Here is a 13,261-nt window from a genome sequence, read left to right on the forward strand (position 1 = left end):
GAGATATTAAGCAGTTTTAATACAACAGCAAAAGTTAAGAAGTGCAGGTAATCACACTTAGCCTTTCTACACAGAAGAAAAAAACATTTAAAATTCTTACAAGTTGTTCTTTCAAAGTTACTGCTGAACATAAACTCATGACTGTGATCATAGCATTTTTCTGTCTTTTAAAAATGTGAGTGGTTTTTGATCAAAAGTTCAATTCCCCCCTCCCCCCTCACATTCTTGTCCTTTTACATCCAAGCCAGCCTGCATTGCTCAGGTCAGCAGTTGGTGAGGAATGCTTTCACCACCTGGACTAAACGAAAGGAACAAAGAAGAGTAGGCATAAAGTAAAGGAATCTATTGACATACTCTAACAATGCTATCTGTGCACCCAAGTATCAGAGAACTCATCTGAGGAAGCATGGCATAAAATACTCACAGAAAGCTATTTCTGAACTGAATCCATAATAGTGAATATTCATACTGGAAACATGATTCTAAGAATTAGACTTAGCATACAAAGATACAGAAATATAACATTTGAGCTCCATGTTTACACTAACCAGCTTATATTTCTTATACTCTTAGAACTGGCCAAAAAACAAGACAATTTTTCATGAAAAATTCACCACTTTCTTTTGAAAAGTTCAGCCTGAGCTGCTCATAATGATCTACTTATAGGTAGAGATATGGAATGGCTTCCATATTAGGAGAGATTAATAAGATTGGGACATTATAGCTGAAAAAAGAGAAAACTAAGGGGGGATATGATAGAGGTCTACAAAATCATGAATGGTGTGGAGAAAGTAAATAAGGAAGTGCTATTTACTCCTCATAATACAAGAACGAAGGGTCACCAATTGAAATTAATAGGCAGCAGGTTTAAAACAAACAAAAGGAAGTATTTCTTCACACAATGCAGTCAACCGGTGGAACTCTTTGCCAGAGGATTTTTGAAGGCCAAGACTATAACAGGATTCAAAAAAGAATGGGATAAGTTCATGGAGAATAGATCCACCAATGACTTTTAGCCAGGATGGACAGGGATATAAAACCATGCTCTGAAGTGTCCCTAGCCTCTGTTTGCCAGAAACTGGGAATGACAACAGGGGATGAATCACTTGATAATTATCTATTCTGTTCATTCCCTCTAGGGCACCCGGCATTGGCCAGGAAGACAGGATACTGGGCTAGATGGACCATTGGTCTGACCCAGTATGGCCAATCTTCTTCAATTCTCTTATGGGCATTCAATATCTTTTAACTGTTATTGGTCACTTGGAAACCAAATTAGACACAGTTTTGTCAGAAGTCTGTCTTTTCTACAGAAAAGGACCTAAGTAATTAGTCTTCTTTGGAATTCAAGCGAGGAGACCAAAGGACTTGCCCTATATTAAACTAGTTTCAATTGTAATAAAAAACAAAATATCAAAAGGCAAAACCAATTACAATACACAATTCTATGTGGTTTAACACAGGGTTTCTCAAACAGGGGTCAACGCTTGTGTAGGGAAAGCCCCTGGCGGGCTGGGCTGGTGTGCCTGCCCCGTCCGCCCCGGTGTGCCTGCCCCGTCCACAGATCCGACCGATTGCGGCTCGCTGCTCCGGGCCAATGGGAGCTGCTGGAAGCAGCGCGGGCCAAGGGACTTATTGGCCACTGCTTGTGGCCAGTAAGTCCCTTGGCCCACGCTGCTTCCAGCAGCTCCCACTGGCCCAGAGCAGCGAGCCGTGGCCAGTGGGAGCCACGATCTGCCAGACCTGTGGACGGGGATTTCCCTACACAAGCGGCAACCCCTGTTTGAGAAAACCTGGTTTAACAGCATGTATTCCAGTAATAGCCCATTTTTAGGGTAAGGGCTTGTCATAAACAGATAGCTAAGGGATTGCTAGAAAAGGGCTAAATCATGAAAGTTATCTTTACTCTTGAAGAGTTTTTCAGACTATAGATTTAGACTGCATTTTGTTGAGGGTTTTAACTGTAGGTTGATGTTGTATGTCTTAACTATTACCTCCAGCAAGGTACAATGCTTATAGCTGTGTGTGACTGAATGTTTATTCTGTGCAGCTGTTCAATTCCCAGTACAACGTGAAGCAGCTGGGTTGATACAGGGTTTGTTTTTTCCCTCTTGTCTGCTTTGTCTCAGTTCTTACACAGTCCGCTATCACTGTTAGATCAGCTCTCCCCTATTTCAATTTGTCCACGGATTCAGAAAGAATTAGTAGACATCCTTAGATGTCCTAAATAAATACTCTCAGAGTACAGAGATGTCTTTCTCTAATAAAGGAGATGATCCTGTCTATCATTCACAAACCAAGTTCCTAGTTTTCAACTTCTGACAAATAAGGACCAGGAGCAATGTCTACCTTCCAGAGTAAGTTTTCCACTTTAAATATCCTTTTGTAGCGTCACACTACCTAATCTGGTTGTGCCGGATATACCCTGTTGATTTGAGCTGCCCACTGTTTCCATTTCCCTTCAGCTAACATCTTTTTCTTTCCTTGAAACAAAGTGTTTGCTTTCTGACAGTGTCCTACCTTCCATTTTTCTCTGTGTACTTCTAGGACTCTGTCTCTTCTCAGAAGCCTTATGAGCTGTCTTTTCCCAAAACCACTTTTCTCTTTCTCATAAACACTGTGTTATTCAAGAACAATAAGGGTTTCACAAAACTCAGTGGTTTCTTGTGAGAAAGGTGCAAATGGCCTCATTTTAATCTTGGAACACGGAGAGCCGTACATTCCTATGGACACATCCTGAGCTAGTGTAAAATGTCATAGCTCCACCAACTTCAACCTGTCTACAACAGTTTACACAAGCTGAATATCTGGTTTGCAAGTCTAAAGTCATATTCTCTGGTCTTGTAAAAACTGACTCAACCTAAGTCCCATGTGATGGCTCACACTCACCTCTCGTGAGAGCCTCATGTTGAGTAGGTGCAAACCTGCACACTCTCTCTCTCTCTCTCCCCCTTTTTGCTGTGCTCTGTTAGCTATTCCCCTTGTCAACACTGCCCTTGAGTGGCTTCATCATTGGGCCAAGCCACACACAGTCAACATGTGACCAAACAAACCCCTTCCAGGGTAAAAGGTCCAACAGGGCCTGTTCCTGTGCCCTAAGAAATGTCTTTAGCCTCTCTGGGCTCAGTCCTCAGATTCTTCTTGGTTAGCTTTAAGTCCCTGTCTGCCCTGGTATAGAGCAGTGCTCCCAGGGCATTCTCCTTGAAGATTTTTTAGGTCTTGCCCTTCTCTTGGGGCTATAAACAAGTCTTATCTCCTTCTTGGGGCTTAGGCCATCCTGCCACTGGCAGGACCTGGGCCCAGCCACTATGCCAGGTCCCGACCCAGGGACCCTATAAATAGCTGTTGCTATTCCCTGGGTCATTTTTCATGTGGTCCCTTTCTCTTCACCCTTACCTCAGGGCTGAAGTTCTTCCCCATAGAATGCCAATGTCACCAGAACCTGTCTTCTGGTTCTGTCTCAAACCCCAGCAAAGAGCACCTTACTTGTGCCTCTAGTCCCTGCCAGGAACTTTTAGCTGAGCCTGCCGAGTTCTGATTGGCTTCTTCCCTGCAGCCTTTCTAGGCAGACCTGGTGACCCACTTTCATTACTCATTTTCTGGCCTTTCACCTCAAAGGGCCTAGTACACCCTGTCACACCCTGGTTCACACCAATTTCAGATAACATAGTTCAAATAGTGCTTTACCCTCATCTCATCAGCTTTAATATACATTTCATCTGTTTAATCATATACTTCTACAATGTGTATGCATAGTTTTGTAACAAGTAGCAATTTTCTAGTCAAAGTACCAAACACAGTGAACATCAGAAAACTTGAAGAAGGTACTCTGGCACTGTATATTTTTTCACTTTCTGAAGCTAGAATATAGTTTGAGGTAACAATTAGTACTAATAAGAAGCTAGACCCTCTTCAGGATAAGACAGGATGCAACTGTTTTTCTTTTGCCAGTGGTCTTATGGCAGTGTAAATGATATTATGTCCACTTCTTCATGACTTTGGTGCTCTGGATATCTGCTTGTTTACTTCTAAACAGCCAGAGCAAAGGTTGGGAATATCCGTGGGGTAGTTACGCTTCAGTATGGGCAGTATTCATTTTGTGGGCCAGAATCACTGATTTTTTTACAGATGTCTCAAGTATTTGGAAGACTTCCTTGTGCCATCCTAGTCACTGACACCCCAGGGGAGCATTCACCATAAGTGAGAACAGGCAGCTCACCCTCAGATTATGTTCAGAGCGCCACAGGGTCACCATCCACAGAGGTTGCTGAGGGGACGCATAGAATCAGTGCTGGGCACAACTCCTCCCCAGCCAACATTGCCTACTTTTAGGTAGCAAATTCTTATCGTCCTGCCAGCAGATGGGAGGGTGTGGCTGTTACAGCCTCCCCTTGGCTGTTGCAGCTGCCCTCAGAGACCTGGTCAGCAGAGAGCCTCTCAGTAAATTTTTCTAACAGCCCATGAAAGAGTTCTCATCTCCTTCCCAAAAGGTTTTTCAGCTTGGTTTGGATTAGCCTGAGGTTCTTGTGGTTTCTTGTTGCAGATTTCTGACTGCTCATTTGTCATCCTGTTTCTATTTCTTCTCTGTGAGTTCTCAGAATGAAAGAAGATACGATCACCTCAGAGGATAAGTTTATAAATGCCTCACTGAAGAATTACCAATAATGAATCTCCTCCAAATGTATATTTTAAAAATCCCTGAACAGTAAATTAGTTACCATATTTTGGCTCTCTTATGTTACAGCACCGCAAGAGCTGCATTCATTTGATCAGGATTCACTGTGGTTTATGGTGAAACAATGAGGAATTCATTTGTATATACTTTGGAACATGCTCTCCTCTTGGTCTGAAATAGCCCTAATTTTCAGGGCATGCTCTGAAGCCCACTTGTTTTTCCAGGCTGAAGGAGGGGGAAGGTTCTAGTGGGATATCTTCATAGATCTTCCATATGTTTATTGCTGCTGGGTTATTCTGAATTAGTTGATTTGTAGTTAAAAGCGAGTTACACAAGAGATCTCTACTTTTAGGAATAGTCAAGTAGTGCCTAGAGCAGGGGTAGGTGCTCCTTTTTAACAAAATAACAATATATAAATATCAAATCCACAATGAAGTTGATATTTTTAGGGAAGCCCTTTCCAAACAACCAAGGAGACTATATATCACAGTACTAGAACTGTGTTAAATGTTTGCAGTGAAAACCAAAACACGGCCAGTTTGGTGGCTGGCTGCAAGCTCAAAATTCAGCATGGGTTTGTAAAAGGTTGGCTTAGCTTTATGAATCTTTTTGGATATCCTACAGCTAGTTTCAGAAAAATGGCTGGGATTTATCCGACTCTAAAGCAAAAATTCAGGGACTAGGGGACAAACTCACATAGATCAAAAGTGTTTTCACAAACCTTTGTGAACAAGAGTTTCACAGTCAGGCCAGATCTACACTAGACGCTTCACCCAGTCAGCGAGGGGGGTGATATTTTTGCAACACTGGTATACCAGCAAAAGCCCTAGTGTGGATGCAGTTATACCAGCATCAAAGTGATTTTGCCGGTATAGGTTATTTCACTTCAGGAACCGCTATGACATATACAAGCAAGAATTCTTTTTTGCTGGTATAAACTGTGTCTACATTAGGAAGCTTCCCCAGTATAGCTAGATCTGTATAGTATACGCTGGCAAACCTTTTCTAGTGTAGTCTTGGCCTCAGATTCATATTGTAAACACTCCTCACCTTTTGAGGATTTGATTCAGACTCATCTCTACTTCTCGTGGTACAGGTCTGTATTAACAACAGGGAGAGCCCTTAACAGAGCTGCATAGGCATATGCTTGTCTCTTTTGTTTATAATTAAAACACTATGGATCAAATTCTGAACTCTGTTTCATCAGTACAAATCCAGAATAACTCCATTACTTCAATGGGATTACTCTGGATTTGCACTGGTGTAAATTAAGGCAGGGTGTGGTCAGATGACCCAATGTAAATACTGTATAATTGAGATATTATTTTATTATTTATTTGTATTATCGTAGCACTTAAGAGCCTCAGTATCCAGTCATGGAGCAGGACCCCATTGTGCTAGGTGCTGTACAAACAGAACAAAAAGACCGTCCCTGCCCCCAGATGTTTACAATCTAAGTATAAAATAAGAGAACAGATGGATAGTAATAGATTCAAATTTCTTAGGGCCCGACTATAGAATCTGTACACTGGAGAATGCTTATTTGATCAAGTAATACCAGGGATTACTCGCATGAGCAAGGGCTGGTTTAAGTAAAGGCTCCACAATCTGATTCAATCTCTACTCAGCCAATGCTATTTAAATAAATAAATAAATAAATAAACAAACCTGAATACTGATTCCTAACAAGCTAGATTCTCAAATTACACAATAAAGAGACCTTTTATCTGTCATATACGGTTAAAATGGCTCCCCAACATTACTGTATTGCATAGCTGCATGATAAGGTTTCCTAGAGCTTTCCTCTCACAGTTTCTTTGTAGAAATGTTCAGTCTAACAGGGGAGGACTGATACAAACAGCTTCCAAACTCAGATATTTACCTGACCTATTGGACCTCCTCAGGAAGGAAACTAATTCCCCCAAGGAAAACACGTGACAACAGATTAATAGTCCCACTATGTGCACAGTAGTCATTCAACAAGAAAACTCCCGTCTCCGACTTCAGGATGAATTGGAGCTCTTATCAATCCTAGAATATGTCTGTAAAAGTGCGCAAAATAAGCAATGCCCTTGTTTTTCCCTTTTCCTTCTTGCTAGTGACTAGACACATCAGTAATTAAGAAAATAATGACTCCTACACATGCATCTGTAACTTCTGATGATAATTTAGTTTATAACCAGATAATTTAGCTTGTAAACACTACTGAGTTTAACACTGGGCTTTTTTTTATTTAAGAGGCAATGCCAATGTAGGCAACAATTGGGCAGCGTAGTTTGCAAATTTGTCCACAATGGGCTTTGGTCTTGTGCCCATTGACTAAACGGTGAAGTCTAAAGCCCCATTGTCTTCAGTGGGGCAGAATTAACAGCAATGGAATCTTAACAACACTGCTCTAAGGGGGATTTGTTTGTGTGTTTTTCTAAAGAGCAGTGGTGATTTATTTGACAAAGTAAATTGCATTGGTTTCAACTGGGAACGTGCAAACTGATGCGGATGAAGCAGGAGCCAATTTCAAACTCCGCTCAAATTCAAACCAAACTCAGATCTTCTCAAGGTTCAAAAAAAGGAGTTAACTCTTTATTTTAATTTTATTTCTCTCATTTTCCCCCTCACATTGTTACCCTTAACAAGAAGTATGACTTTTTCTATTGTTATTGATCCAAAAGGCAACAGTATGACATTGACATAGCACTTTTAGATCATTTCTGTAGAATAAGTGTAAGATTTTTTTTCTCAACAAGGGCAGGACTGGAAAGACTGAAGTAAATAAAAATAGTTCTTCTAATATTTCTTACCCAGCTAGAAACAGAAATCTCATGACATCCTGTTTGCATGAGACTTTTAGTCCAGTTTTTAGACGAGAGGCTTGGGAAAGCATCTGAACTTCTGGAGTGCTGCTCCACCATTCCCCCCTGCAAAAAAAGGGGCTAATTCAGTGAGTTGGGTGGCAATTCAAAAAAAAAAGTGGAAAGGCATTATGAGGATGGCTTTTGCTATAATTGATGGAGCTGTTCTTTCCATTAAGGTCACATAGCCCCATGAGCTACAACAGAAACATCAGAAGAAGGTCAGCGACAATGCAACACATTGAGTACAGACAAATTTGTTGACGGGCTTAATAAAACAGTAGAAAAATTCTGCCTTCATTTAAATACGTGCAACAAAAACAACATCAACGTACATGTTAACTAATTTGACCAAGTATCTAGATCAGAATTTTTTATTTATGAGGGCAACTATTGTTCTCTGAGGTGGGGGAAGTGAAGGGCCAGTGACAGAATGCAGGCATTATATCCTACTGCAGATAACTTTTTCAAACCTGTAGATTAATAATTATAAACTTTCAGTTGTAGCCTTAGAGACATGTGTGTGGTAGTTAACCCCCCTGACTCAAATCCTGTCCCCTCCTCCTTCAGATGAGGAAGGCCCAAAACACAGTGGAATTACCACAATTTTGTTGTGACCATGACAGCAGCACCCCAGGCACCAATGTACAGGAGGAGGCAGGAAACATAGGAAGGGCAAGGTAAGGGCATGTTATTCTGTGACTACTATTCTTCTGCAGTGAGAGTTAAGTGGCTGTGGCTAGTGTGTGCCCTTGAAGATAGTGAGGGTTGCAGACCTTCCACTCTCCGCAACCTTCATATTCACCCACATCAGCACCAACTTCTCCTCTTCTATTTTACAGAATCTATTTTGGTTTGATACACAGAAAAACCTCTATTTTTACTTAGGTTAATTTTATATTGCATTTTACTTACGGATGCATGAGCAATGTATTCCTTTAACAATTTCTTCCTCTCTGTCTGTTAGCCATTGAAAAGGGTTTCTCCATATATATATGGTGAGGCTCTTTTGTGTGGAGAATATCATATTTTAACAAATATTTGAATGGTTTGCCATTCCCCCTATTCTCCCCCCCCCAACACTTTTCACATTTTAATAGATTATGTTTCCACACTCGCCATACTATATATATAGGAAAGAGTCAATGTGGTATGAGTTTTGTTCTTCCCTTTTATCTTTTTTGGCTATAGGGCAAGGCAAGCACGAAGTGTCATTGACTACAGCCTAACAATTCTAGCAAATGACTCCTGAACAAGATACATTTGTGGCCAACAGCTGCCTGCCTGTAATCAGTTTTAAAGTTTGACCATATTGTCTGGGCCCCTTTAAACAACAGAGCTCAGTTATACAGCCTCATGTTTCAAGAGAGCAAAACATGAATCAAAGAGGATACTTTCACATGGATCAGTTTCAATGAAGAGCTTGCCGCAGTGCAAGCACAGACAACAAGTGCTAGCCAGGACCAGCCCTAGACCAAATGGCGCCCCAGGCGCAGAGCATCTTCAGCACCCCCTCTCATTTGTTAAACCGTTGAATAACTTACATCACCCCAAGCCCGGTGCCCTCCAAGCCCCCACCCCATGTGGTCACCTGGCCCTAAATCCTGTCCTAAGTCACCAATTATACTGTCTTTTACCTGACAATGGGTTATTTTCAACAAGAGAACACTTCTGTTCTGGTTTCTCTTTTCTCATCAGTTTCATGGAAAGATTTCCTCTACTTATTAGTCATCATTTCCCTCAGCACCAATATTCTGAGCCTCTCATGATGGTGCTAAGAAGTATGGTATTTTAATCAATCCAAAAATGTTGTTTGTTTATAACAGGACAAGTTAGAGTTTATCTTTAGACACAGAATTAAAACATCAATATTTTAAAACTAATTCCAAAAGTGTGAAACTCAGGATTTTACAATACAGTCCATGCAATTATAGGAAGTGATACAAGGAGATGAGGTGCAGCTTGTGATTTTAGACACAGTCCTGAACAAGGAGCGATACCATCAACAGCACTATTCCAGTAGTCGTCCCAGGAGCTTCTGAGTCACTATTGCCCCGTTGCTACTGTTTATATCAGGGGTTCTCAGACTGGGGGTTGGGACCCCTCAGGGGGTCATGAGGTTACTATATGGGGGTCGCAAGTTGTCAGCCTCCACCCCAAACCCTGCTTTTTCTCCAGCTTTTATAATGGTGTTAAATATATTAAAAAGTGTTTTTAATTTAGGTGGGGGAGTCACACACAGTGGCTAGCTATGTGAAAGGGGTCACTAGTACAAAAGTCTGAGAACCACTATCTTATATTAAGAGTAAATTTTGGACCTCTCTAGCTCAGCTAAACAAGTCATCTGCAAATTCTGAAAATTGTTCAGAGTTGTTATTTTGATGGCAGAAATGAGAGATTTAGGACCGTCAATGGGTGCCATTAAAAACTCAGCATTTGCATGAAGCAGTACTTAAATTTATTACCATATTTATGGTACAGTACTTCTCATTCTAAATACAAAGAGTACTGGGACGTAAATAGCTAGCAGCACACTTGGGATATAAAACACTTTTTCAAGAATTTAAGTTCTTTTGTTCAAGCTTTGTGTTTCTGATCTTTTATGATCTCACTTCAGTTTTTATAATACTTCAGTATAATACCAATGACTCCAATGAAAATACTCCTGGTTTATCTTGATTTGAGCTCAGAACTATACCCCTGGAGGAATTCTGTGCCACTGAGCAAGCACAGAATTAGTGCCTCCCACAGAATTTACTCTTTCCTCATAGAATAATTGATTCACGTGCCCTCCCGGGCAGTGGCCCCAAGCAGGCACTTTTGGTTCAGGCATTGGGAGCATCTGAGGGAGACATAAATCATAGCCTGGGGGTCGGGGAGGAGATCGGGCATTGTGCTACATCCAGAGCTGCTGGGCTTCAGCTGCTAGTTCTGGCTGGACTGTGGGGGACGAGACTTCCTCTTCCACTGTATGGATCAGGGGAGTCTGGTGAGGAATGGGGTGTTGTCCAGATGCATTGGGGTTGGGTAGACGGGGGGCAGCTCCCCGTACGGTTACCCCTCCCCCAGCTGCAGGAAGCTCCACCCCCACTTCCTGTCCCCATAGCACCCCAGCTTGCAGGGGGAAGAGTCACTTTACAGGGAGCTGCCCCCCCCCGTCCATCCAACCCCCGTGCATCCAGACCTCACCCCACACACCGACTCCCCAACTGAGCTCCATCCCCTGCATCCAGACCCCCACCCCACCAAGCTGCCTGCACCTGATTGCCTCACACAGAACCCTCATCCCACACCTGGATCCCCCACACTAAGCCCCTCCACACTTGGATCCTGCTGGGATGAACCTGCCTTCCCACACCTGGACTGGGGACTAGGGATGGGCATGCATGTGAGACTCTGTCCCCCTTGCTTGCTATTGCTATTCTTACTGTCTTTGAAGAGACTTCTGATCCACCAAATACTATCAAACTGGTAATTAAAAGATCATGCTGCTACTCCTGCTTTTCTGTCTCTGCGGAACTGATGGCTAAAATAGAAATTTCAAAAGAATGCACTCAAATTACACATTAGATTTTGCCTGCTGAGTCTTTTTGAACTCACCATTTTTCACATCCAAATTTTTCGGATAATGTGAAAAATTGTGCATGTAATTTTAAAAGTTGGATTGAGGCACCTTTGAAAACATATCCTTATATAAACAACTGTTGACGTATGATAGTGTTAATGCTTGTTGCCTAAGGGAAACAAATGTTACTATTGAACAATATTGACTGCCCCTTGCCCTTTCTCTTCCATTGTTAAAATCCCAGAGATAATTTTAGAGATAACAAATAGTAAATAACCTTGCAGATTTTACCAGAAGGCAATGATGGCTATATCTGTGCTAATCTAATTCTAGCTGCAACAAAAATCTCACACCTCAGCAGCTGCAGAGAAGAAAGCTAAGGAACTCCATCAAATCATTCTAATGGAAAAGAGGAACAGTAAGTTAAAGTACCAGTACAGGAATCTGACTCTGAAAGTAGTTTTGTTTGAAGTACTCTTTGGAAAAACACAGGTATGAAATGAAGTATTGTATATTACCAGACCACACACAGGAAGAAGTCACAAGAGAAGTGATGCTCCTAGTGCACCCTATTCAAGTCACAAGAAAAAGACCACCTCAAACTCTTTTTCAGGCAGCACCATACGGCGTATCACCCAAAAGTCAAGAGTATGTCACTTTTTCCTTCACTTATTATTATTTATTTATAGAATACTGTAGCAGAGTGGGTCTCTGCTCCTGCCCTGAAGGGGTTAAAAAGAGCCCTGGATAAGGGATGGGGCTGGAGAAAGCAGCCTTTTAGGCTGGGCTGATTGGGGAAGTGGCAGCAGCTGGGGCCACGCCCCAAACTGAGCAACAGGCCCTTATATAAGGGCAGAGAAGCCAGGAGCCCAGACAGTCTCTCTCTGTGTTCAGAGAGAGAAGGGCCTGGCTGTAGAGAACCAAATAAGGTATCTAGGGTGAAGCAGGGCTGGGGAAAGGCAGAGGAGCTCCTGTCTGGAAAGCCCCAGGCTGCAGCCTACCAGAAGACTAAGAGGTACTGGGTGTTGCAGGGTGCAACCCAGGGGTAGGCCAAGGCAGCAGGTCCAACCCCCTTTGCCGGTGATGAGAGGCTAATACTGCAGTCTGTCCCAGAGTGTGGGGCTAGCCAATGACTGGGCAGTTGCCAAGACACTGAGGCAAAGTGGGGATAGAGGGTGGGGGGTTCCCAGGGAGGGAAAACCCCTAAGAAAGAGGAAGGGGTTACTGCCAGGGGGCAGAACCCCACATAAAAGGGGCACCGGGGTCCAGGGAGGGACACAGGGCCTGTAGCCGAAAAGTGGATCACCGGCCTGCAGAGGGCACTCTGAGCTGGAATTTGAGCTAATTCCCGAAGCAACTAGCAGGAGGTGCTGCGGGGGTGAGTTGTGCCCGGTTACAGATACTCAAGAGTATGCTAAGCGCTTTACCAACATGTTTAATGACTATGCCCCAGCCTTGAAGACATTATTATATCACCAGAAAATAAAGGATGGATGGGAGAAGGGAGTAAAGGATAAAACATACGTGCACAGCAATATCTGGCATGTTACTTCTTTTTCCATGATCTTTATATCTAATCAAGTCGCCTGAATTACTCACTCACCCTTGCTCCCTTATGATAAAAATACTCTCCTCTTCCACTTGCCTCCGTCCCTTCCCTTCTCTTTTCCCTCTCCCAATTTTCAGTTGAGTATGAAACCATTAGAAAAACAGCTACTTAGACAATATCAACATAAATTGTCCAAGGTAGCTTGCAGATCTAGCAGGGGCAGACAAAAGGTCTCTCTCGTGTTCTCTACCCCAGTGACCAGCAGCAGTTTCAGCTTCTGACTCCCTGTTGGACTGAGGTGAGAAAGTGGGTCTGCAAATTTGGCCTCAGGAGTTGCTGGGCCAGGAATCTCCCAGCTTCAGATGTCTAAGAGTGGCTCTTGCCACTGCTTCTCTGTGGAGGAAGGAACAAAAGCTATAGTTTGTACAGTGCCTAGCACTGTGGAGTCTTGACCTAGTTGGTCTCTGCAACTTCTTCCTCCTCACTTTAGTCCCATCAAATAGAATCTGCTCTATGAGTCCTCTCCCTCCAATGCCAGATCCTCCATCACATTCCTCATATGGTCTCTCTTGCTTACCCCTCTCATCCATCTCAGCATTTACATTTCTGTAACAGATAACTTG

At 42.6% G+C, this 13,261-nt stretch overlaps 1 protein-coding gene across 6 annotated transcripts in view; it reads right to left on the reverse strand.

Moving 5' to 3' along the window:
- The window catches only part of MID1 (midline 1), a 362,051-nt gene that overhangs the window by 116,138 nt on the left and 232,652 nt on the right, over nt 1-13,261 (reverse strand). The window contains exon 3 of one of the 6 annotated variants that reach the window (XM_030572696.1): nt 7,474-7,590. The exons of the other annotated variants lie outside the window; for them this stretch is intronic. Within the exon in view, the coding sequence (XP_030428556.1) occupies nt 7,474-7,590 (117 nt within the window). The remainder of the gene's footprint in view (nt 1-7,473; nt 7,591-13,261) is intronic. 6 annotated transcript variants of the gene reach the window in all.

The sequence above is a fragment of the Gopherus evgoodei genome, chromosome 1 (assembly GCF_007399415.2).
Source record: "Gopherus evgoodei ecotype Sinaloan lineage chromosome 1, rGopEvg1_v1.p, whole genome shotgun sequence".
Lineage (NCBI taxonomy): Eukaryota > Metazoa > Chordata > Testudines > Testudinidae > Gopherus > Gopherus evgoodei.